General features: G+C 41.5%; 1 protein-coding gene across 12 annotated transcripts in view; it reads left to right on the forward strand.

Moving 5' to 3' along the window:
• The window catches only part of AKAP13 (A-kinase anchoring protein 13), a 326,734-nt gene that overhangs the window by 171,040 nt on the left and 134,045 nt on the right, over positions 1-21,649 (forward strand). For all 12 annotated transcript variants that reach the window (XM_047797871.1, XM_047797877.1, XM_047797876.1 and 9 more), the window contains 2 exons: positions 1,056-4,143; positions 8,009-8,142. In XM_047797871.1, the coding sequence (XP_047653827.1) occupies positions 1,056-4,143; positions 8,009-8,142 (3,222 nt within the window). The remainder of the gene's footprint in view (positions 1-1,055; positions 4,144-8,008; positions 8,143-21,649) is intronic.

The raw sequence follows: 21,649 nt of genomic DNA on the forward strand, positions 1-21,649 counted from the left end.
CAGAGGCAGAGCTACCATCGGGGTTGTAGCGGGAGACAGAATTTTTTATTGGTTTTTGCCAGGCTTTTAAAACAATGAAAGATGTACACATTGTAGATACAGAAAGATACAACAACTAGAACTAAAGTTTCCTGGCATAAAAGGAAATTTGTATAACTATAAATTTGTTGGTTTAACCTTATAAAATGAAGAGCGCTAAACAGTTTCTAAGGTTGTTGCTAAAGAACAAGAACCAAATTTATTCAGAAATAGAGCTTTTTCACAGCTACTTCAATGAGTGATGATTGTGTTACTATATTTAAATTGATAGTTGTATGGTAAAAAGATCACTAAAAAATTAAAGATTTTATAATCCACTCAAGCCTTCAAGATAAAATTGTTGCTAGACATAAAAACATTACAGACTCCCTGGTTGCATTTATTATGGATAATAAAAACGTCATATGGGTACATCGCTCTTGGCCATAACATCTGAACGACTAAGTTTAGATAATTTTTCCACCCATTTTATTTCAGAGTTGACTTGATTTGGAAAAAGCTCGGCAGTAATTTCATTTAAGGGCATCTAGGGTCAGCTCAATGCCTGAGGCTTCTTTGGGAGCAGGCTTTATTTCTGTGACCAGCAAGCCAAGAGACTCCATAGCAAGGTTGTGTGATGCACCTGCCTCTGCCTCTCTGAATCATGTTTGTTCCAGAACAGGTCTCACTTTATTTTCCTCTGAAGGGACTGCCAAAAGGTCAGGTTTTCCTTTAGAGCTCTTCTTACTGGATGAATGATAGTCCATTTGAAAAGAGCAGTTTGCAGATGCCAAAGCCGCCTGTAAGGTATGGGAATAGTTTACAGGAAACCCTCCTCTGCTCTAGATCTTCAGCCTGGCATGGGGAAATTGATGTCAAGAACAAGAGAGAATTTATTTGTATTAACTTAGGTTGATTTCTCATGTGATCTTAGAAGGGCTGGAATGCCAGTGAGTTCTCTCCAACAGAATTGTTGCTTATAGGTGACATATTTTCCACTGGACAGTTTTTAAAAAATATCTTTCATTTCCTCCTAGAAAACAAACCTGAAGCAGATGGATAGTCTTAAGCCTTCAATGGTGACAGCAGAGGATCCTTCAAGTCTGCCCGGTGACCATCCCTGTGCATCAGAGCCCCCAGTCAGCCAGCAGCATGCTTCTCCTGAAGATGCAGAGAGCTCTCAGTGCTGCCATGGGAGCACAGTGGGGCAGATTGAAACTTCCTTTGATTTATCAAGTGGGGTTAAGGAGGACAATGCAGACTGTTTCTGTAGCAAGAAAAATAAAAGCCTGGAGAAAGGAGATGAGGTGGAGCCGGCACCTTTTGTGGATGCTGGGACTGTGTCTGATCCTGACAGCTGCCTTCAGGGCACACCTGATTGCAAAGGAAAGGGCACAGAAGATCTTCCATCCTGTGGAATCAGAAATGAAGACACTGGAACAAAATCTTCAGCAGTGGCCACGGACCAGGAGTCTCCAGGCGGTGGAGTTAGTGTCCTGCAGGGAGGCGTGGTCATGAAGCCTGGCACGGCCCAACCTTTCTCTGCAGGTGAACTAGTGGTTAGTTCATCAGATGCCTGTGTCCCAGAGACTGCAGGGGAAATGGAACCTGGTCTCATGAACCCCGATGCCACCATCCAGACCAATATGCTTGAAGTAGAGGGGAGTACAAAGGAAGGATCTGAGGACTCCAGTATCAGCACAACCGGAGCCTCTGACCTAAAAGTCACAGATGAGCCTGTGGATAAAGCCAGTGTTCTAAACGGTGTCTCTGCTGCAGGTTCCCTGGATGCTGACAAACCTGCTGAGTCTTTATTTGCAGTTAGTAATGGAGAAACTGCCACTGAAAAAACTGTAGAAACTGAAATGTCTAGAAGTTGTGAAGAGAGTACTGATACTCCAAGAGCTCAGAACTCTCAGTTAATTCTAACTGCTGCAAAAGACGAGATTTCAGAAGGGTTCAAACCTGACACTCCCTTAGCAGGCACGTGTGTGGCAGTGTTACCCTCTGATTTAACCTTTACCGGCCCACAAAAAGACGTTATGCTAAACCAGAAATCAGAAACAGATTCATCTCATGTTCAAAGCCAAAACAATATATCACCCATCTGTTCTACAACTGGAGTTGATAAACTTTGTGCTGCCTCCGCATGCCAACAGAACATGGTGACTTCTAGTGGTGTGTTGGCTGCAGAACACCGTGATGACATAGTTACCAAGACTGAAAGCACCACCACAGGACTGCCCAGCACACACCTGCCCACTGCCAGCTGCTCAGAAGGCCCAAAGGCTCACCCTGTGAGAAACCCTCAGGAACATGTGGATTTTTGTCCTTTGGAAGTTTTGGATAAAGAAAGCCAAGGGGAAAATTTGAAACTAGAAACATCTTTAACAGATATGCCTGAGGTAGTCCCACATCCACATGTAATTGTCTCCAAAGCTGAGAAAGAGTGGGAGTCAGACCACGCAGGGACATCAGGCAAGACTTTCTCTCTGGCAGGCAGTCCCGGCAGTGAATCAGTAACCAAAGATGACGCGCTTTCTCTTGTCCCCTCCCAGAATGAAAAGGGAACAGCAACTCGTGAACCACATACAGATTGTACAGATGGCCCAGACGGAGACTTGAATGATCCGGAGAAGCAGCCACCAGAAGACAGTGCAACAGGCCTGTGTCTACGCTCCTCTGCCCTAGATCTTCAGCCTAGCATGGGGAATACCAGTCCTGTGGGACTTGGTGGGGAGGACGAGGATCCCTGCCTCTCAGCAGCCCCTGAAGTCCTAAATATCGAGGGGGCCGCTGACTCTTCACTACTACATGCGGGTCAGGCCACTTTGGCCTCTGATTCTGTTTTGACTGAAGAAGGAGAAAGTCAGGTGGTTACAGAAAGCCCTGCAGCTCGGGGACCAGATGACAAGGATAAAGCAGTGACCTGTTCCTCCATTAAGGAAGACACCCTTTGTGCAGGAACGTTGCAGGAAAAGCAGAGAACACCACCTCCTGGACAAGAGGCCCTGGGATTCCGTGAAGAACCTAGTTCAGCTGCCTGTGCTGAGGATAGAGCTCCTCAGCATGGTAATTCACTGGGCACACCCTTGGCTCGTCTTAATGCAGAAACTAAACATAACAAGGAAGTGGCCCCACCAGTCTCACTGCTGACTGAAGGTGGGGCTGCCCAGAGCCTGGTGCCACCAGGAGCAAGTCTGGCTGCAGACTCAAGCCAGGAAGCCTTGGGTGCAGAGCACAGCAGCTCACCTCCATTGCCAAGTCTGTTACCAGATGGGTCTGAGACTCTTAACGGCAGTCAATCTCCTGCTCTGGATGTTGGAGTGAAAAGCACTCAGTCCCAGGAGACCACTGCTTGTGAGGTGAGTGGAGATGTGGCGTTGGATGGTGCCATGGTCAGTGCCCTACAAGGCACCGTTGGGGCCAGAAGAAAGGATATGTCATATCACACCGAGGACATGCCGATCCCACCAGTCTTGTTGAGCCCAGAGAAGAATATGATCCTGGGTGTGCCAGGAGCTTTACTAGACAAAGGTGTGACTGGTCTTGAGGACACTGCAATCCCAGAGCTGGAACCACTGGGCCGGGAGAAGGGGAAGGTGGAGGGAGCAGGTGGCAGCTGTAGTCTGGGCGACTCCAAGGAGGCACAGAGGGGTGAGGAAGCGTATCACATCCCGCTGCAGCCTGTTGCCAAAGATCCCCCCACAGAGACGGGGCCCCCAGGCCGTAGTGACCAGGCCCCAGGCAGGGAAAGGGGTGCTGTCCCTGTGCTCTGCGCTGTCTCTGCTGAAGTTGCGCTGCCGCCTGAGAGAGCAGGCTCGATCGAGGAGGCTGCTAGTCGCATAGTGGATGCTGTCATAGAGCGAGTCAAGGCCTCAGGAGCACTGATGACAGAGGGGAAGATCAGTCACGTGTTCCTGTCCAGTCCTTCCGAGTCAGGCCCAGAGACTGAACAGCTAGAGAGTGCTTCTCCAGGGAAGGCGCATGCTGTCCAGCCTGCGGAGACCCCACCAATGGGCAGTGTTTGCAGAGAAGCCTCTGAGAACCTTACAGGATGCTTTGCTGGAAGGGAGGAGCCAGAGAAGATTATTCCGCCTGTCCTGGGATCTGGGCCAGCAACAGGTAAGCACAGCAGAAAATAAAATCAACTGGTCGAGAAGCAAATTCCCTTAAGAGTCTCTGTGATATGCTGGTAAAAATATAGGTGTCTTTTTTGTTTAGAAGCCTTGTATTCATTAGATAGGTTGCCAAGTTACTAGTCAGCACCACTCATAGAGGCACGTCATCTCAGGGTTGGACAGATTTTGCTTCCTGTATCCTAAACTCCTGGCTTGATTACTTAAAGCCTATAAATGCTCTGTTGTCACATTGGAGCAATTGTGACTTTCCTAACCTGGAAAACAGCAGCTAGATCCCAGGTGTTCTACAATGATAAAGGAATTTAGCAGATGTTTTTATTCACATGGTTTAGTCCTTTTTCTGGAGAACCACAACAAACATTGTTGAAAAAGTATATTTTAATATCAAGCCTGAAACTCCTTTCTTTTCCTATCATTCTAGTCTCTGTCCTGAGCAAATTTAGAGTCAGAGTGGTTTCATGAACAGCTGTAAGTATCATTCTGAGCCAGTGGCCCAGCATCCCAAATGGTGGTATTAGGTCATTGGTGGAGGCTGAGGGGGAAGGGAACTCCCTCCTTTTCCTGCCTGAGGAGCAGACCTCCAGTTCCATTGCCTGTTGCTCTTGGGCAGCAGTCTGGGAATTCAGGACCCTGCACAGCACAGGGGATAGGATGCAGGATTTCCGCCCAAGCCTAGTCTGCTGAGCTGCTGTCACAGGGCAGACGTTGTGTCTGCTTATCTTGGTGAAGCAGCTGCACCGAGCAGATTGCTCACACAGCAGCCTGTTCCATCTATGGGTAACCATGTCCAGAGAGAGCGAAAAGAAACCGCTATTGCTCAGTGGAAATAAACGATCTGAATAAAACTTCTTATTGGGGGTTGAGGCTGAAGCTCAAACTGGAGTCTGACTCGGTATTGACTCCTGAAGTCGTTCAAGGTCAGTTTGATTAACACTTTGAGACCACCACCTGTTACCAGGTATAGTCAGAGGACCTATCTCCATGCTTGCCCTAGGCTCTTGCAGGTAAGAAACCTATTTTATTCTTATTGTTTGATTGTTTTTGCTGTTCTAATTTTTGAAAACCACTTTACTGTAGTATGTGTTAAGAATGTGGGGGTGGGATCATGTAGAGAAATGAACAAAAAGAATAAGGAAAGAAGTTGGTTTTGAGAAAGAGCAATTTAAACACAGTGGTCATTTTTGCTGATAAAGGGTTTTTAACCACTTATAATCTATTTTTCTAGTTGAGGGATTTCAGAAACCTAGCAGTATTTTTAGTGACTTTAGGCTTTCTATTTTATTAATGTTTTGGATTGTTTGCGACAGAAATTTGTTGGCCGCTCTCTCAGAATTTAAGCAAGAATATCTCTAATTTTTAAAATAAGGCACAACAACAAGTCTATTTTGGGGGACCTGGCAGGTTGACATTTTAGAAGAATGGGAGTGGCTGTAAGCTGATGCCTGGCTATGTTCTTTTCATTTGGTTGCTGCGTCTTTGGCCACATGGGCTGGAATTATTTCTCTTTCTGGCTCTGTAGTCAGATTAACCCAAGGAAGTACGAACTGTATAAGGCTTGTGCTAGAGGTACCTTATGAAAAAAGACAGAAACCAGGAAGTTTTTAGACTTTGATTTTTTAATAGTCCACAAATACCATAATGATGCAAAGAAATTATTTTTAAGATTTTAAGGTTTTAGGAAGGAGAATGAGAAGAAAATCAAGTTTCAACAGTATCTCTGGGTTTGGGGTTGGCTCATATGTGTGGGCGAGTTACTTCTTCTGCTATGAAGAGTCATATGTGCTCTGTGCTTATGGCTTCAAAGAACAGGGAGAAGTAGCCAGTGATGAAGAAATTGGTGCTTTCTTCAGAAAATAGCCAGGATTGGGGAAAGGCCCCGGTCACATTGCCCTCGAGAAAAAGCACCTGAGTGTGATCTCAGACTAAAGGGTGTTTTCTAGGAAGTTCACATTTCATTCATGAATTTAACCACACTGTTTTGTAAGTGAGGAGACAGGGGTTAACTCCTGACTTGGAAGGAGCCCCATGGCATTGGCTTCTGTTTTTATATACTGCTGTTGGCAAAGCCAAATAGAAATTGAGGAAAACACAAAACTTTGAGTTAGAATGAGGGGATGTGGCCCTTCATCCATCGAGAGTGTTGACCACAGTGCTTTGGAAAGTTAGATGTGCATGACTGAGTTGGGCCAGCACACCCCACAAGTCTCAGTAATCTCTGTTTACCATTGTGAGTGGTTGCCACTTGCCAAGACACACATTTTCAGTTGATGGGTATAGGATAGTAAGGATGTACCAAAAATCACATCCTCAAATAAAATAAAAATTATCAACCCTCTCTAAAAAACAAAACAAAAAAAACTATAAGAAACCTATTTTACTCACTTAGAAATGTTTCAGTCAAGGAGTACTTCTAAGGGGATTGCTTAGTCATATATTTTTTTTAAACTTTAATCACATTTTATGAAATGTAGAAGAGATTTTGGTTCTTTGCATAAGGAAGAGTGCCCATTTTTTAAAATGCTGGTGAGGTTATATAATTATGAATAAGGACAAAGAAAGGAGACTTGTAAATGTTCAGTTATAGGAATGTAATTTTCCTAAGTCTAAAGTAGGCCTTTATTACAGGTCACAGTATGCAGTTAAAAAACAGTGGTCATATGTATTAATATAATTAATCATGTATCTTAATATAATTTATTCTTTGGTAAAGAACCATCTCTGACTTTTGGTATAGGGAACTCTGCTAGTGACATGACTAGATTACTAACAATCACAGAAAAGTATTTTCAAATGAAATTGAGATCATGATTTCATTTGTATTTGGATTATCAAGGTGAATTTTGACTGTTCAGCCATCATTTTCCTTTAAAGAAGTATCAAAGCATGATTTTGCCTCAGACATCATTTTATCACTTCCTTCCTGTATATGCTTGACCATATGGTAGTTATTAAATTTTGGTCTGTTGAGCTTAATTCTAAAGACAACATGAAAAGACTTTTCCTTGAGAAAAGGGATTGCTTGTTTTTTATTGTTTTGGTTTGGGAAAAAATAAAAGTGAAAACAAAACATAATTTACTAGAATAGTTCAGTCTCATCAGTTGCAGTGATGGGTAGATCAGTATGTATAAAATGTTTTAAAGAAAGTGAGACTCTTTCCAAAGGCTTTGTCTCATTCTCAGCAGCTCTTTTTGTTCTGTACAAATACCTGCAAATGTCTCTTGCCTCTTTGATGATGATCCAGATGGACTACTAGCTTAAGCTGTCAGTCTCTTCCCTTCAAGCTTGTGAGTGTACTTTTCCACATGCTGGTCAGCACCACACTCATTTGAATTGTCATTAAAAGTCAATAATGGGAGTTCCCGTTGTGGCGCAATAGAAACGAATCCAACTAGTAACCATGAGGTCACGGGTTCAATCCCTGGCCTCGCTCAGTGGATTTGGGATCCAGCATTGCTGAGAGCTGTGGTGTAGTTCACAGACGTGGCTCGGATCCCACGTTGCTGTGGCTGTGGCGTAGACTGGCGGCTGTAGCTCTGATTCCACCCCTAGCCTGGGAACCTCAATATGCCACAGGTGCAGCCCTAAAAAAAGTCAGTAGTGAAAATGGAAATTCAGTGGACATTGAACTGGATCTTCGCTTAGCTACAAACCCACATAGAGGCTAAGGAAAAACCATACAACCATGCCATTAAGGACTAGCTTAGCACTGGTCACTGGCTCCAAAGCAATACTTCTGTTTAACACAAAAGCAAGAGCAAACATATGAAATCTGGGACATGTTGTGTAAATAATAAGATCCAGGAATCAATTTTTCAAATGCACTCTGGAACTGCCTTGTTCTCTTCAGAAATGCCAGACGCAAAAGCTGAAGATGAAGTGGATTTTCTGAATAACCCTGGGGAAAGTTCAATTTCTGAAGAGGTGGCTATCAGCAACAGAGCTATGACACCTGAACTGAAACAAGGCCTGAAGACACAGGTGGTAAGTGGCATCAATTCTGTAGGAGCACAAAATGTATTTAGCCTGCTCTGCTATGTCTGATATAAGGCCTTGTTTAGGAGATTTTAAAATTCACAATAGATTTTTTCCCCCTTTCTCTCATATTCCCTCACATACAAATGTGGACATGTTCAGTGAAGGTTTTACACAGCGTAGACTTGGAACAGAACCTCGTGCATCGATCCCTTGGAGATTGTAATGAAAAGGTTTTCCCTGTGAGCATGAGACTTTCCAATTCGTCATGAGGTTTAACATGTCAGAAAATGGGAATTGCCACAAAAAGAGGTCTTAAACCTGACTGTCCTTTCTTTGTATAGAAACTGAGAGCAAAAATGAGATTTAAATGTAAAGATCAATACTGACTAAAAATATGAAGTATGCCATTTTTAGAGATGAAAAAAAGGTTCAATAGGTTTTCCTGACAGTTTTATTGAGAAGTAATTCACATAACCATAAAGTCTGCTTGTTAAAGTAAAGTGCTCGGTTTAGTAGTTTTTTATATATTTACACAGTGGTACAGCTGTCACTACTAATTTTATAACATTATCACCACGCCATAAAGAAACCACATATTCATTAGCAGTCCACCCCCACACCCCCTCAGCTAATAGTTACTAATCTCTTTATGGATTTGCCCATTTTGGAACCATGTAATCGGAATTCTAAAATATGTAGTCTTTGTGACTGATTTCTTTCACTTAGTATTATGTTTCAAGGTTCATTCCATGTTGTAACATTGATCAGTATTTCATTTCTTTTCATTGCCAAGTAATATTCTGTTGTAGGGATATACCACACTAGTACATTTGGCTTATTTCTACTTTTTGGTTATTGTGAATAATTATTGCTGTGAACATTTAGGTGTTGGTTATGGACATGTGTTTTCATATTCTTTGGGTTTTCATGTGCTTTGTAGGGGGTTTGCTGGATCATAGAGTAATTCTATATTTAATATTAATTTTCAAAAATGGTTTTCTTCAGGGTCTTGATTATTTTCTTGTTTAAATCTATTAACTTGTAAAACAAGAAGTCTTAAATTTGTCAAGAGAAACAGTGCTTTAAGCTTTAGATTCCATGCTTGTTTTAAAAAAAAAGAAAACTTTTGGAAGCTGAAAAATCAGGTTACTGGAATAAATCACTTTGCCCCTTCAGAAAACGGTGCTGGAGTTCCCGTTGTGGCGCAGTGGTTAACGAATCCGATTAGGAACCATGAGGTTGCGGGTTCAGTCCCTGCCCTTGCTCAGTGGGTTAACGATCCGGCGTTGCCGTGAGCTGTGGTGTAGGTTGCAGACGCGGCTCGGATCCCGAGTTGCTGTGGCCCTGGCGTAGGCCGGTGGCTACAGCTCCAATTGGACCCCTAGCCTGGGAACCTCCATATGCTGCAGGAGCGGCCCAAGAAATAGCAAAAAGACAAAAAAAAAGAAAGAAAGAAAGAAAGAAAACGGTGCTTCCTTGTCGAGACTTGAGGGTGCACTGTTTTTACTCTTTAGAGAACTAAAAGTTATTTTTTCTTAAAGTCACCCCAGTAGGTAAACAGAACTGTACCCTCCCAAGCTGCTTCAAGTGTATGAATTGTGATAAACAAGCTTCATTTTACTGGAGTACAGTGGTAGGGAGGTGCTGGCTGTTCTAACCCACCCCTTATTACAGATAATATTCATGACTAATGCCTGGGTGGCTACTTGTACAGCAGGCATTATTCAGACAAATGTTGCTTTTGCCCCTGGGGAAAGAAAAGAGAACACACCCTGCATGGGTACATGTGTCTTTTGTTTCTAGAAGCCCCTGAAAAAGGGAAGGAACAAACTCACATCCTTGAATTGAAATGCCTCTGTTTCTTAGTCCTCCATATTAAGTCCTGGTGATTAGTGTCCTTGAGTACAGCCTCGTGCTTGGCAATAGACCCTTAGCTTTCCTGTGAGGATATCTCTGTCCTAATTGTTTCTTGACTAGTATAAAGAAGAAAACAAAGCATTATTTTTTGATTTTTTTTTTTTTAAGGTTCCTCCTCTCCTTGTCTCTTTCCTCTTTTCGTGTTCCTCCAGTTTTAGAAAGATAATAATTTCTCTGATTGGTCATGGAGCCTCATTTTATAGATAAAAGAGTTGGACTCTCAGTCACATGACTGGCTCAAGGTCAGAGCCTGCTAGAATAGGAGCTTGTAGTTTTACTCTAACCTCCAACTTGCCCAGCAAGGTGCCTTCCTCCCTGACTCTTACCCTAGGCTCTGTGACTGTGGGTATATTCTAAGGAGCATCAATATGTGAGAACCATGTAATTTGTCTGTTGCAGGGGGGTATCTGTGATTTGTGTCTGCCTCTACGTAGTAGAGAAAGCATGTATTAATGGGATTTTTCATTCCTGAAGGTGTTCAGGTCTGCACAATGGAGAATTCTGTGTTCACAGTGTTCTTAAAGTGACATGAGATCTGACCACTGACATCCCTCCCTGTTGCTCTGTCAGCCTTGTCTTACCTGCTGTGGAGTGAAAGGCTGAGAGGTGGACATACGCTTTTTAATCTTCCCCGTGTCCCATTTCCGCTTTTTTCCCATTCTTCCCATGCTCTGTTCATTGAAAAGTTTGCAAACGTTTTTTGTAAAGGATGGGGAGTAAATATTTTAGGGTTAATGGGACATAGAATTTCTGTCACAGCTAATCAACTTTGTCACTACAGTGTGAAAGCAGCCACCAGCTGCGTGTAAACAAGAATGTGACATGTTCCAATAAAACTTTATAGAAATTTGAACCTCATATAATGAAATTATTGCATATCATGAAATACCTTTTTTTGAATTTTTTTTCAATTACTTAAAAATGTAAAATCTACTCTTAGGGTTTTTTTTTCCCCATGGGCTATATAAAAACAAGTGGTCGCCCCCTGGCCTAGAGAATAGTTGTGCATCAGTGGATGAAAAGAAAGAGAAAGCTGGAGTGTGCATTGTGGCTCAGTGGAAACAGACCTGGCTAGTATCCATGAGGATGCAGATTCTATTCCTGGCTCTGCTCAGTGGGTTAAGGATCCAGCATTGCTGCGAGCTGTTGTGAAGGTTGCAGATGCAGCTTGGATCTAGCGTTGCTGTGGCTATGACGTAGGCCGGCAGCTGCAGCTCTGATTTGACCCTGAGCCTGGGAACTTGCACTGTGGCCCTTAAAAACACACACACACACAAACACATATACACAAGTACAGTTCTTTTCTAAGTTGTTTTGGCTTGTGGTAAAAGCTCTGGTTATTAAACTGCACGTTGGAAGGCAGAGAGTTCCAATTCTATGTCTCTCCTGAATTCACTTTTTGACTTAATCTCTCCAGGGCCCAGCTTCTTTACTCCATTCATCTTCTATGCTTAACCCTCTAGAGTCTGGATTGGCAATCTGAGAAGGGTTACTTGAGCTTGTGATTGGAGTCGAGTATAGAGTGGCATTTGTTTAGTATTGTTTAATTTGATTTTTCTGACACATACCCAGTCCATGTATTAGCCTTGGGAATAAGACGGCCACTGTTTGACTGACTCATTGCTTCACTCATCCGCTTCCAAATGTAAAACAGAAAAAAAAAATTGTGTATCATGTGCTTTGCTACTGTCTCGAAAACCTAGAATGATGGTGTATTTATGGCAATTTTCTAGTAAATATAAATGAAGAAGTCACTTTAAATCCTCATAGAAATCTTCCTGTTTGGTAACCTTTTCTAAATATATATATAGATGTCAACACATAGGGAACTCTGTCAAATGTGTCCTAAATATTTAAAGAAAAAAGGTAGTTGGGTTATTTTCTTTAGTGCGGTAATCTGATATCTATCATTAAAAACTGAGGAGTAGTTTTTTATTTTTTAACCTGTTTGATACATTGTGCTATAAATGAACCCTTACTTTGAGGTCATTAATGCTTAAAATCATGATTCATAATGAATTAGGCAGTATCAAGAATGGCGATTGCTTTTATATCCTTGGAGAAAACACATGTATGTGTTAAATGCTGCAGCATTCTTGAAACATGATACACAGTCCTAACAGATAATTTCTTCACTGAATTGAAAATAGTTCACAATTCAGGAGGCCAAGTTTTACACACAATATGGTCCATTCTCATTAGTCATTTTATCAGCATTTTATAGTTGTGGTTTGTTATTAAGTACTGCCAAAGCCTCAATACTAGTTACAATTTAATATTTAACATTATCCCTTTTTACATATATTACTGGTTTCAAGGTTCTCAGATTATCTTTTATTCTCTTTTTTCCCTCAATAAGTTAGTATATATCAAAGTACTTAGAGCCTGGCAGGCAATAAGTACACCTTAGCATATTAATTAGTTTCATAACTTCAGATTCTAATATCCTTTTTACTCATTTAAGTAATTGGTGGCATATGGTGGTTCCCAAAACAATCAAAGTCTCTGTTCTGCTTCTTGAACATTGTTATACAAGCTTCAGGAAGAGCATCAGACATTTAAGTTGGGAGACATGGTGCTTGTTTTAATTCTGAGACCTTTAGAATTTGAGTTGAATGTTAAAGATTATCTAAAGTCTAATACCTTTGCTGTATAGGAGAAATATGGTTTTTGGAAAGTTAAGCGACTTGCCTCATTTCACAACTAGTTAACTCTGTAAGCTGGACTAGAACCTCACTTCTGGGTCAGTAGTGTGTCTGCTATACTGTGGTTTTCAGAAGAGTCATCCTGAGGGTAGACTTTTGGAGAATTCATTTTACTTGGGTGGGTTTTTGCATTTTATTTTATTTTTATTTTTATTTATTTATTTTTATTTTTTGTCTTTTTGCTGTTTCTTGGGCCGCTCCCGCGGCATATGGAGGTTCCCAGGCTAGGGGTCGAATCGGAGCTGTAGCCACCGGCCTACGCCAGAGCCACAGCAACGCGGGATCCGAGCCGTGTCTGCAACCTACACCACAGCTCACGGCAACGCCGGATCGTTAACCCACTGAGCAAGGGCAGGGACCAAACCCGCAACCTCATGGTTCCTAGTCGGATTCGTTAACCACTGCACCACAACGGGAACTCCGGGTTTTTGCATTTTAAACACGTATCCTTGAATGATTCACACACACACACGAAGATTCTAAAACCATTGCGTTATACTCTTGGGCTTCAGTGACAGTTGGAGAAATTCCTTTGGCTGATTTAGGACCTAAGCTGTTTCGCTTTAAAATAAGTCTCATGTTCTTAATTATAATTTGTTTAGGTGTAGGTAAATAGCACCAAGATGGTGTTTGTCCAAAGAATTTGCTTTTGGTGCAAAAATTACTGGATTTTCCAGACCTGCCCTGTATTTCCTAAAGAATGCTATGATCAGGTGTAGCGATGACAATGACATTAAATACTTAAGTCCAGACCAGAAAGCTTTCTGGGACCATTCACCTTGAGAATATGCTCCAGGGTGGCCAGGAAAGAATTCTGACTCTTATTTCCCTGCCCCATTGCTGCAAACCAGCACATTCCATGTCTTGTATGAATCTTCTCTCTTCAAGATGTTGCCAAGTTCATTATGAAGGAGTTTGCTTCTTTGGGGTATCTGTTCATTGAGGTATTTCTGGAGTAATTCCTTTTCCAAATGCTCATTGCAAAAGCTTATTAGCCATATAGAACAGTTAATTCAGCAAGCCAGTATATCTTGTCAGGATGCCCATGGTCCTAGCAGCCAAACACTCAAGAACAAATATGTTCAAGCACAGCTATAAAATCCCATATGTTGAGTATTGGGTTACTGAGAAAGTCTACTCTTCATTTAATATGCACTCCCCAATCAAGAAAGCACTTTAAACCAGAACCACACTCCCCTTTAAAAAGATAACTACACAGCCAAACATTAAATTAACTGGATTTCCATTCTTAGTTATTTTCTAACAATATTAATATTTGTTTCTTCAAGGTTGTGGTAAGGGCAGTGTTGGAAATCTGGTTAAAATCTTGAATTTTCTCTGTACTTTTATTTTCTGTGTTTTCTTTTTCTTGTCTCAAGGGGGCGAGCTTGCATTTCCATCCCTAGTCTAGGAATCTCTCCTTAAAAGTTTTTGCTTTGTGTGGCTCATGCTCAGCCGCCATAGGAAAATATGGCAGCTTTCAGGCTATTAGGTAACTAACTGGGCGAGCCATTGTAATGTGTAATGGCTTACATATCCTACTCACTTATTTAACAGTTTTCAGTTTTAAAAAAGGTCCCTTAAAAAAAAAAGGTCTCTGCTCTCATATTTTCATATATAGTTTTGTGGTGTATATGTCACCCAGGAAAAGCAAAGCGGCCTCTTTGTGTCGCCAACAAGTCTTCTCTGCATGTATTTGACATTTAAGAGAACCAGATGCACCCCCACCCCCACCCCTTAATTATCCCTTTTGAGTCCAAAACTAGAGCTAGATTCAACCACAGGGAAACTTAATCTTCAACTTTTTCACACAAAACTTTTGGAGATACTCTGAACATCTCTTCTGAAATGGGGAGTTAACAGGAAGTTCTGCACATATTCTTCTAGAGAAGGTAGCTGCGAAAAAGAAGTGCCTTGAAGAACCCCAGACCATAAAGCCACAAGTAGAAAAACTACAGCCTTAGGGTAAAAATATCTGTAGATAATAGATGTAAGATACCTGGCTATACATTTTTCCCTTTTTAAAAAAAATTGAGGTATAGTTAATGTATAGTATTATATAAATATCAGTTGTACAGCAGTGATTCACAATTAAGTTATATTTCATTTGTAGCTGTTATGTTAGTTATATATTCCCTGTGTTTTACAATATATCCTTGCCACTTAGTTATTTTATATGTAGTAGTTTGTACCCCTTAATCCCCTGCCCTTATCTTGCCCTTCTCCTCTTCCCTCTCCCTATTGGTACCCATTAGCTAGTTCTTTTTGCAGGGGCGGGGTGGCCTGCGCTTGTGACAAGTGAAATTACCTGGGCCAGGAATGGAACCCATGCCACAGCAGTGACCATGCCGGATCCTTAACCTGCTGCACCGCAGGGGAACTCCTAGTTCTTTTTATCTGCAAGTCTGTTTTTTTGTTATAGTCACTAGTTTATTTTTTTTAGATTCCACATATTAGCAATATCATCCAATACTTGTCTTTGTCCTTGTCTGACTTAGTTCATCCATATTACTGCAAATAGAAAAAATTCATTCTTTTTTTAATGGCTGAGTAGCATCCCATTCTATGTAACTATACATTTTTAAGTGACTTTGAGCAAGTTATTTAGTTTCTCTGGTCTCTATTTTCTCATTTGTATAATGGTTAGACAATCTCTAGTATTTCTTCTAGTTCTTAGTTTTTGACCAGTGTGTGATTCTAAAATGATAGGAATAGGAGTTCCTATTATGGTTCAGCGGTAATGAACCTGACTAGAATCCATGAGGATGTGGGTTTAATTCCTTGCCCCACTCAGTGGGTTAAGGATCCAGCATTGCCATGAGCTTCGGTGGAGGTCGCAGACATGGCTTGCATCTGGCATGGCTGTGGCATAGGTGGGCAGCTACAGCTCCGATTCAACCCCTAGCCTAGGAACTTCCATATGCCGCAGGTGTAGCCCTTAAAAAATAAAATAAAAATTAAAAAATAGAATAAAAATTAAAAAATAGAATAATAGGAATAAATTCATGAACCTTAAGGTGTACCTCTTACTATGTTGGAGTAAAAGGACAATCACAAGGGATTTTCTAAAATCATACTTTCTTTAATGGCAGTTCTTACTAATCACTTTTTCTTGGAACATTTTCCAAGATGTTTTGCTCTGCAGTCTTATTTCTACTAATAATCCGCTCCTATCTCTCATAAAGCTCCTCTTTTTTTTTTTTTCCCCCTTTGGTCTTTTTGCCTTTTCTAGGGCCACTTCCTGCGGCATATGGAGGTTCCCAGGCTAGGGGTCGAATTGGAGCTGTAGCCGCCAGCCTACGCCAGAGCCACAGCAACGCGGGATCCGAGCTGCGTCTGCGACCTACACCACAGCTCACGGCAACGCCGGATCGTTAACCCACTGAGCAAGGGCAGGGACCAAACCCGCAACCTCATGGTTCCTAGTCAGATTCATTAACCACTGCGCCACGACAGGAACTCCTTATCTCTCGTAAAGCGTCTTAATCATAGGTCATATGTACATCTTGGAGAAAGCATGTGTGCCCCTTTTTCCCACCTATTTGGACAAAAGAACCAAATCTGACTCTTATTCCTCTTTCAGCCCATTTTTCTGCATTCCTCCTTTCACTTTTTTTTCATTCTTTCTTCATATTGACAGCCCAGGTTAGTAGCGAAGCACCATGGAACGATTATGGAGCCCAGTAAACTCAGGTTTTAATCCTAGTTCTGCTGCTTGATCTGCCACTTTGATCCATTTAGAGGCTCAGTTTCCTCATCTATAAATTCAGAATAATGATGCCACCTTCAAGGGTTATCTTTTCTAACTAGAGTTGGTGTAGTGTCTAGCATGTAATAGGCATTTTATAAGCAGTAGATGTAACACTAGTCTCATTTTAAATTAACTCAGAATTATCAGACCCACTCTTAGGACTCTGTGGATAAATGATTTTAAATAGGTAATGGTTAAATGGTCTTGTAAGAAATTAGCAATCATATCAGGCCATAGTGTTACTCATTTAAATTATCATGTAACTTTGTTTACTGTGAGGATGTACTAATTTATTCAGTACTTGATTCAACAAATGATCATTGAATGCTGCCAGATGTTAGAAATGCTGAAATAGAATAAGCCTGTCTCTGTATTCAAATTCATATTTCAGTGGGAAGAGGTAATTATTAAACAGTAAGATAGAGTATGGTAAGTGTTAAAATATAGATTAACTTAGGGTTACTTTTGAACAGATATCTTTAAGCTAGATAAATGGTAAATTCCTCTCTTTAAGTTCCTGTACACCCTCTGGGAGGAGGAAGTTTCTTAAAGAGTGGTGTATTATTTTTAAACTGTTTACTTCAAGTGGCTTTCCAAGTTTCATTTTAAAAGCGGTTTGTCTTTTGTGGGAGTGAAGGTATGTGCATTTTGTGTCAGAAATATGTGCTTGGGTGTAACTATTATTTCTGCCAGTAAACTCAGAAGGGCCGCCAGCCAGCCATCTCTCAGGAAAACTAGTGCTTGCTTCTGACCCCAAGTTCTGTGTTCAGCTTATTGACACAAATGTGACCTAATGGCTGCTTGGTTTTGCCTCTTGAGAGAAGAAGCTTCCATAGTAGAAGAGCTAGAAGAAAAATGTCATTTGCTCTGTGAAGCAAGGTCTAGGTCCTTCTTGGTGATGCACATAATTGGGGCAGTTATGGATTTCTCATATTAGGTTTTGATTGTATTTTAAGCAGTTGCTTTGCTTTATCCAAAAAGGATTTCAGGGGTACTGATTTCTGATATTTTTGGCCTCTTAGGCTGCTCAACTTTGTATTACATCCTGTGGCTTTGATTTCATTTATCTATTCATTTAATAAACATTAATATTTAGTAAACATTAAATGAATGCCTTTCCCTCTCAAGGTATTGATTCAAATATGTAGGGGATTTAAAAGAAGTTAGATATTGTTTCTGTCCCCAGGGTGATTAGAATGTCATTAAATAAAGCAAGCACATACAGGCATAATCACAGTCTGTGGTTGCAGTATGTGAGACACACCATAGATGCTGTGCTGTAGGAGTTCACAGAGAGGCAAATTCTTCCTGAGAAGTGCTTGTCTGAAATGTGGTGTTTCCTTGGTGATAACCTTGTTGTAACACATGTGATATAAGTATTCATTAGAGAGTAGAGATAGATTCAGGGAAGCTTTGATGTGCTTTCCAGCTCTATAGTTCTTTATTGCTTTCACAATGTACTTGGCCCTTCGAAGATCTTGGCATTGCCAGAAACGCTTCAGTTTGCAAGGTAACTGATCTGGTTATAATATAGGTTTAAAAAAAAAAATCCCACTAGGAAACTGAGGAAAGTAACATTTACCAAGAGAAGCATGAAGAATGGAAGTATTTGGTAGTATGTGAATCATATAGGGATTAAAAAGAGTAGTGTTAATTGATTCCATTTATCCAGTATAAATCTTTGCTCCCTTCCTGCCTCTTTCATGCAGTGATATAGACATTTTGCTTCCATTCTGAGAACCCTTAAAGTCCCATCACTGCTTGTAGATCCAAAGAATGGTGGTCTTAGGTCAGTGCCACATGCTTCCAAAGAAAGTTAGTTGATGGTGAAAATACCTTCCATAAAGTTCAGAACGGAAAATACTGTTAGGAGCACATTTAAGATATCTTGTATTTGGAGTTCCTTCTGTGGCGCAACATGTTAAGGATCTAGTGCTGTCCCTGCAGTGGCTTGGGTTGCTGCTGAGGCACAGGTTTGATCCCCAGGCTGGACCAGTGGGTTAAGGATCCAGTGTTGCCGCAGCTGTGGCATAGGTCACAGCTGTGGGTAGGATTAGGTTCCTGGCCTGGCCCTGGGTACAGCCAAAAAAAAGAAAAAGAAAAAGTCCTGTGTTTAAGCCTTACTCAGAAGTCAGAGTAAGCCAAATATTTATTATATTGATCTTGCTTATCTGTACAGCAATTGGCATTCTATCCTGAATCATCAGGATCAATACATAGTTGAGAATTTTGAAAGCCTAGTCATTCTGGGATTGGAGTTTGGGGCCCAACTGAAGTATAAGAATGAAATGGAGTTTTCATATTTGGTTCCTGAATTGCCATTGAAGATAGTTGCAGGAGATGATTTCTGAACTGTTTGAACTGATTATAGTAGGAATAATTGGAATAAGTGTATAGCTTTCTAAAGTGGATACTGTGAAAAATATTTATTTGAATGTATAAATTTGACTTGGAGCTTTCATTTATGTGAGATATACAGTAGTTCCTCCCCCCGCCCCTTATCTATGGGGCATATGTTCTAAGAGCCCCAAGGGTGCCTGAAACCTTGGATAATGCCACACCCTACATATACTGTTTTTTCCTATACATACATTCATATCTATGATAAAGTTTAATTTATAAATTAGGCACAGTAAAAACTAACCATAATACCTAATACTAAAATAGAACAATCATAACAGTATACTATAATAAAGGTTATGTGAGTGTGGTCTCTCTCTCAAAATATTTTGTTGTACATTTAATGTATTTTCCACACTGTGCCCATGACTTTTTCAGTTTGAGGTACACCAGCAAAACTAGTATTTTCTTTTTCCTTTCTTTGCATTTTCACAGATAGAACATTTCTTCTTACCATAGATCTTAGCAACCTCAGTATATATATATTTTTTTTCTTTCCCTATTAAGATTAGAACTTTCACCTTTTCATCTAAAGAAAGCACTTTACAGCTTGGGCAGATCCGAATTGCCAGCATCACTGCTCTTGTGCTTTGGGACCATTATTAAATAAAACCAGGAGTAGTTGAACACCACACTCCAAGATAGTCAATCTGATAACCAAAACAGCTATGAAGTGACTAACAGATACCCTGGACAAAGGAGTGATTCATGGCCCATGTGGGACAGAGGGGGATGGTGTAAGATTTCATCAGGCTACTCAGAAGAGCAGACAACTTAAAATGTATAGAATATTTATTTCTGAGATTTTCCCATTTAATATTTTCCAACCGTAGTCGAGCACAGGTAACTGAAACCATGGAAGGAATACTCAGATAAGAGGGGACTACTGTATACACATATGTGTGTGTGTTTCTTTCATTACACAGAATGTGAGATACTTTGTGAGCATCACAACATCTGGGAAAACTTAAGCACTTTCTTGAGGCAGTTAAAAAAAAAATTGGAGTGGTGGATGCATGTGAAATACTATGACTTATTCTCTTGCTTGGAGTCTCCTTGAAGAAAGGTAGACCACTAGAAAAATGTGCCTGAGTTGGAGATACCCCTTTGGTTTGTTAGCAAAAACCAGAGAGCATGGGATCGTAAGATTTGTAATGGGACCATTTAAAGGTCTTTTCTGTTTGTATTCCAGATTCTTCAATTACAGGGACTCAGAATCTTCCAGAACAAATTGTTCTCATTGTAGAACCTTAGAGTAGGGTGGCTTCATAGCCATTGCCATGCAGTCTCTACCTTGTAGTTTGCAGGGAAGGGGCTTGGGCCCCAAGTGCTCTGGTGCTCAAAGGGCCTTCCATTGTTTGCCCAGCTGGTTAGCGGAGTCGAGTCTAGGACCCTGGACTCTGGCGCCCTGCTGTGCGCCGGCCCCTCCCTTCCTGCCCACCTCTGCCTGCTCTGCCGGAGAGATCACCTCATCTCGCTGAAATGGGCTCCTCGGTGTCATGCAGTAAGCTGAGGCGGCCTGTGCTTCCTCTGCTGGGGAAAACCTTAAATAGGACCTCCTGGCCAATGACCCTCTTCTGTTTCATGAAATCCTTCTCCTACCCTCAGACGTAGAAACATGGGGAGGGCACAGCTGAATCTGTATACTGAATCCTGTGCTGTGGGCATCTGCTGTCTGGGCAGCTCTGCATGGCTTCCTTCAGCAAACTGCCATCTCGTATGGGTTCTTGGAGGCCTGTGGTGGGTCCTCATGCCCGTCACAGTGCCCGGCCATCTGGACAGGTGTAAGAGTCTCACCTCTTGTTGCCTTCAACTTTCCAAAACATGGCATCTTGATTTTGACACATGCTTGCTCCGGGTTGCCTTCCCTGTAATTTAACACAGAGTGGAAGGAGGAAGGAGCATCTTTGGTTCCAAACCAGCCCATGTGAGTCACTCAGGATTCCACATTGGTTTAGTGATGTTTCCTGGCTGTGCCACCATAGATAAATGACGTGAGACAGGGAAGAGCCTTGTGCTTGCGCATCCTTCACTAGGGAGCCATCCTGGCAGCCCCGGGCAAAGCGGTAATGTAGGATCTCCTTTCCAGGGCCCTTTATCTTTCTGTTTCTATGAAAATAATAACTTATGGAAATGTGTTTATGGTCTGCTCTGTTTCCAACATCAATTTATTTCTTTACCAGCCTTCCTCCTTACTTTACCACCCCACATTCTCTTGCATTCATTTCCCCCATGGAGTCACTTACAAGCCAGGCTCCTTTTAGGCAGAAGGGCCTCGGGACACAGTGGGTTGATATCGGGCCTTTCCCTACCATGCTAGGCCTAGATGGCAAAAGAAGAGCTAGAGCCACCACCTCAGCTATAGGCCTTTTGAGATTGGACCGGAGCCTGGACCAGTCTGGAGGGGATGCATGACAAGTACCAGAACCTGTGTGTTGTGTGACCTCCACTTTGTGGGCAGCAGGACATTTGTTCCCAGAGGCTCATTCCACCCCTATGAGGCCAGAGATTGTGTGAAGCCACAGACTGACTTGTCAGCACAGATATATCCATGCATGAGTCCCTTATTTTTCAACATTTATAGCAAAAGATTCCAATGGTAAATGACACTGGTAGAATGTATTCCCTTCCTGCAGGAGAGAGTTACTGTTATGCATTTCTTTTCTTTTTTTTTTTTTTGTCTTTTGTCTTTTTGTCTTTTGTTGTTGCTATTTCTTGGGCCGCTCCCTCGGCATATGGA

This window comes from Phacochoerus africanus, chromosome 9 (genome assembly GCF_016906955.1).
Source record: "Phacochoerus africanus isolate WHEZ1 chromosome 9, ROS_Pafr_v1, whole genome shotgun sequence".
Lineage (NCBI taxonomy): Eukaryota > Metazoa > Chordata > Mammalia > Artiodactyla > Suidae > Phacochoerus > Phacochoerus africanus.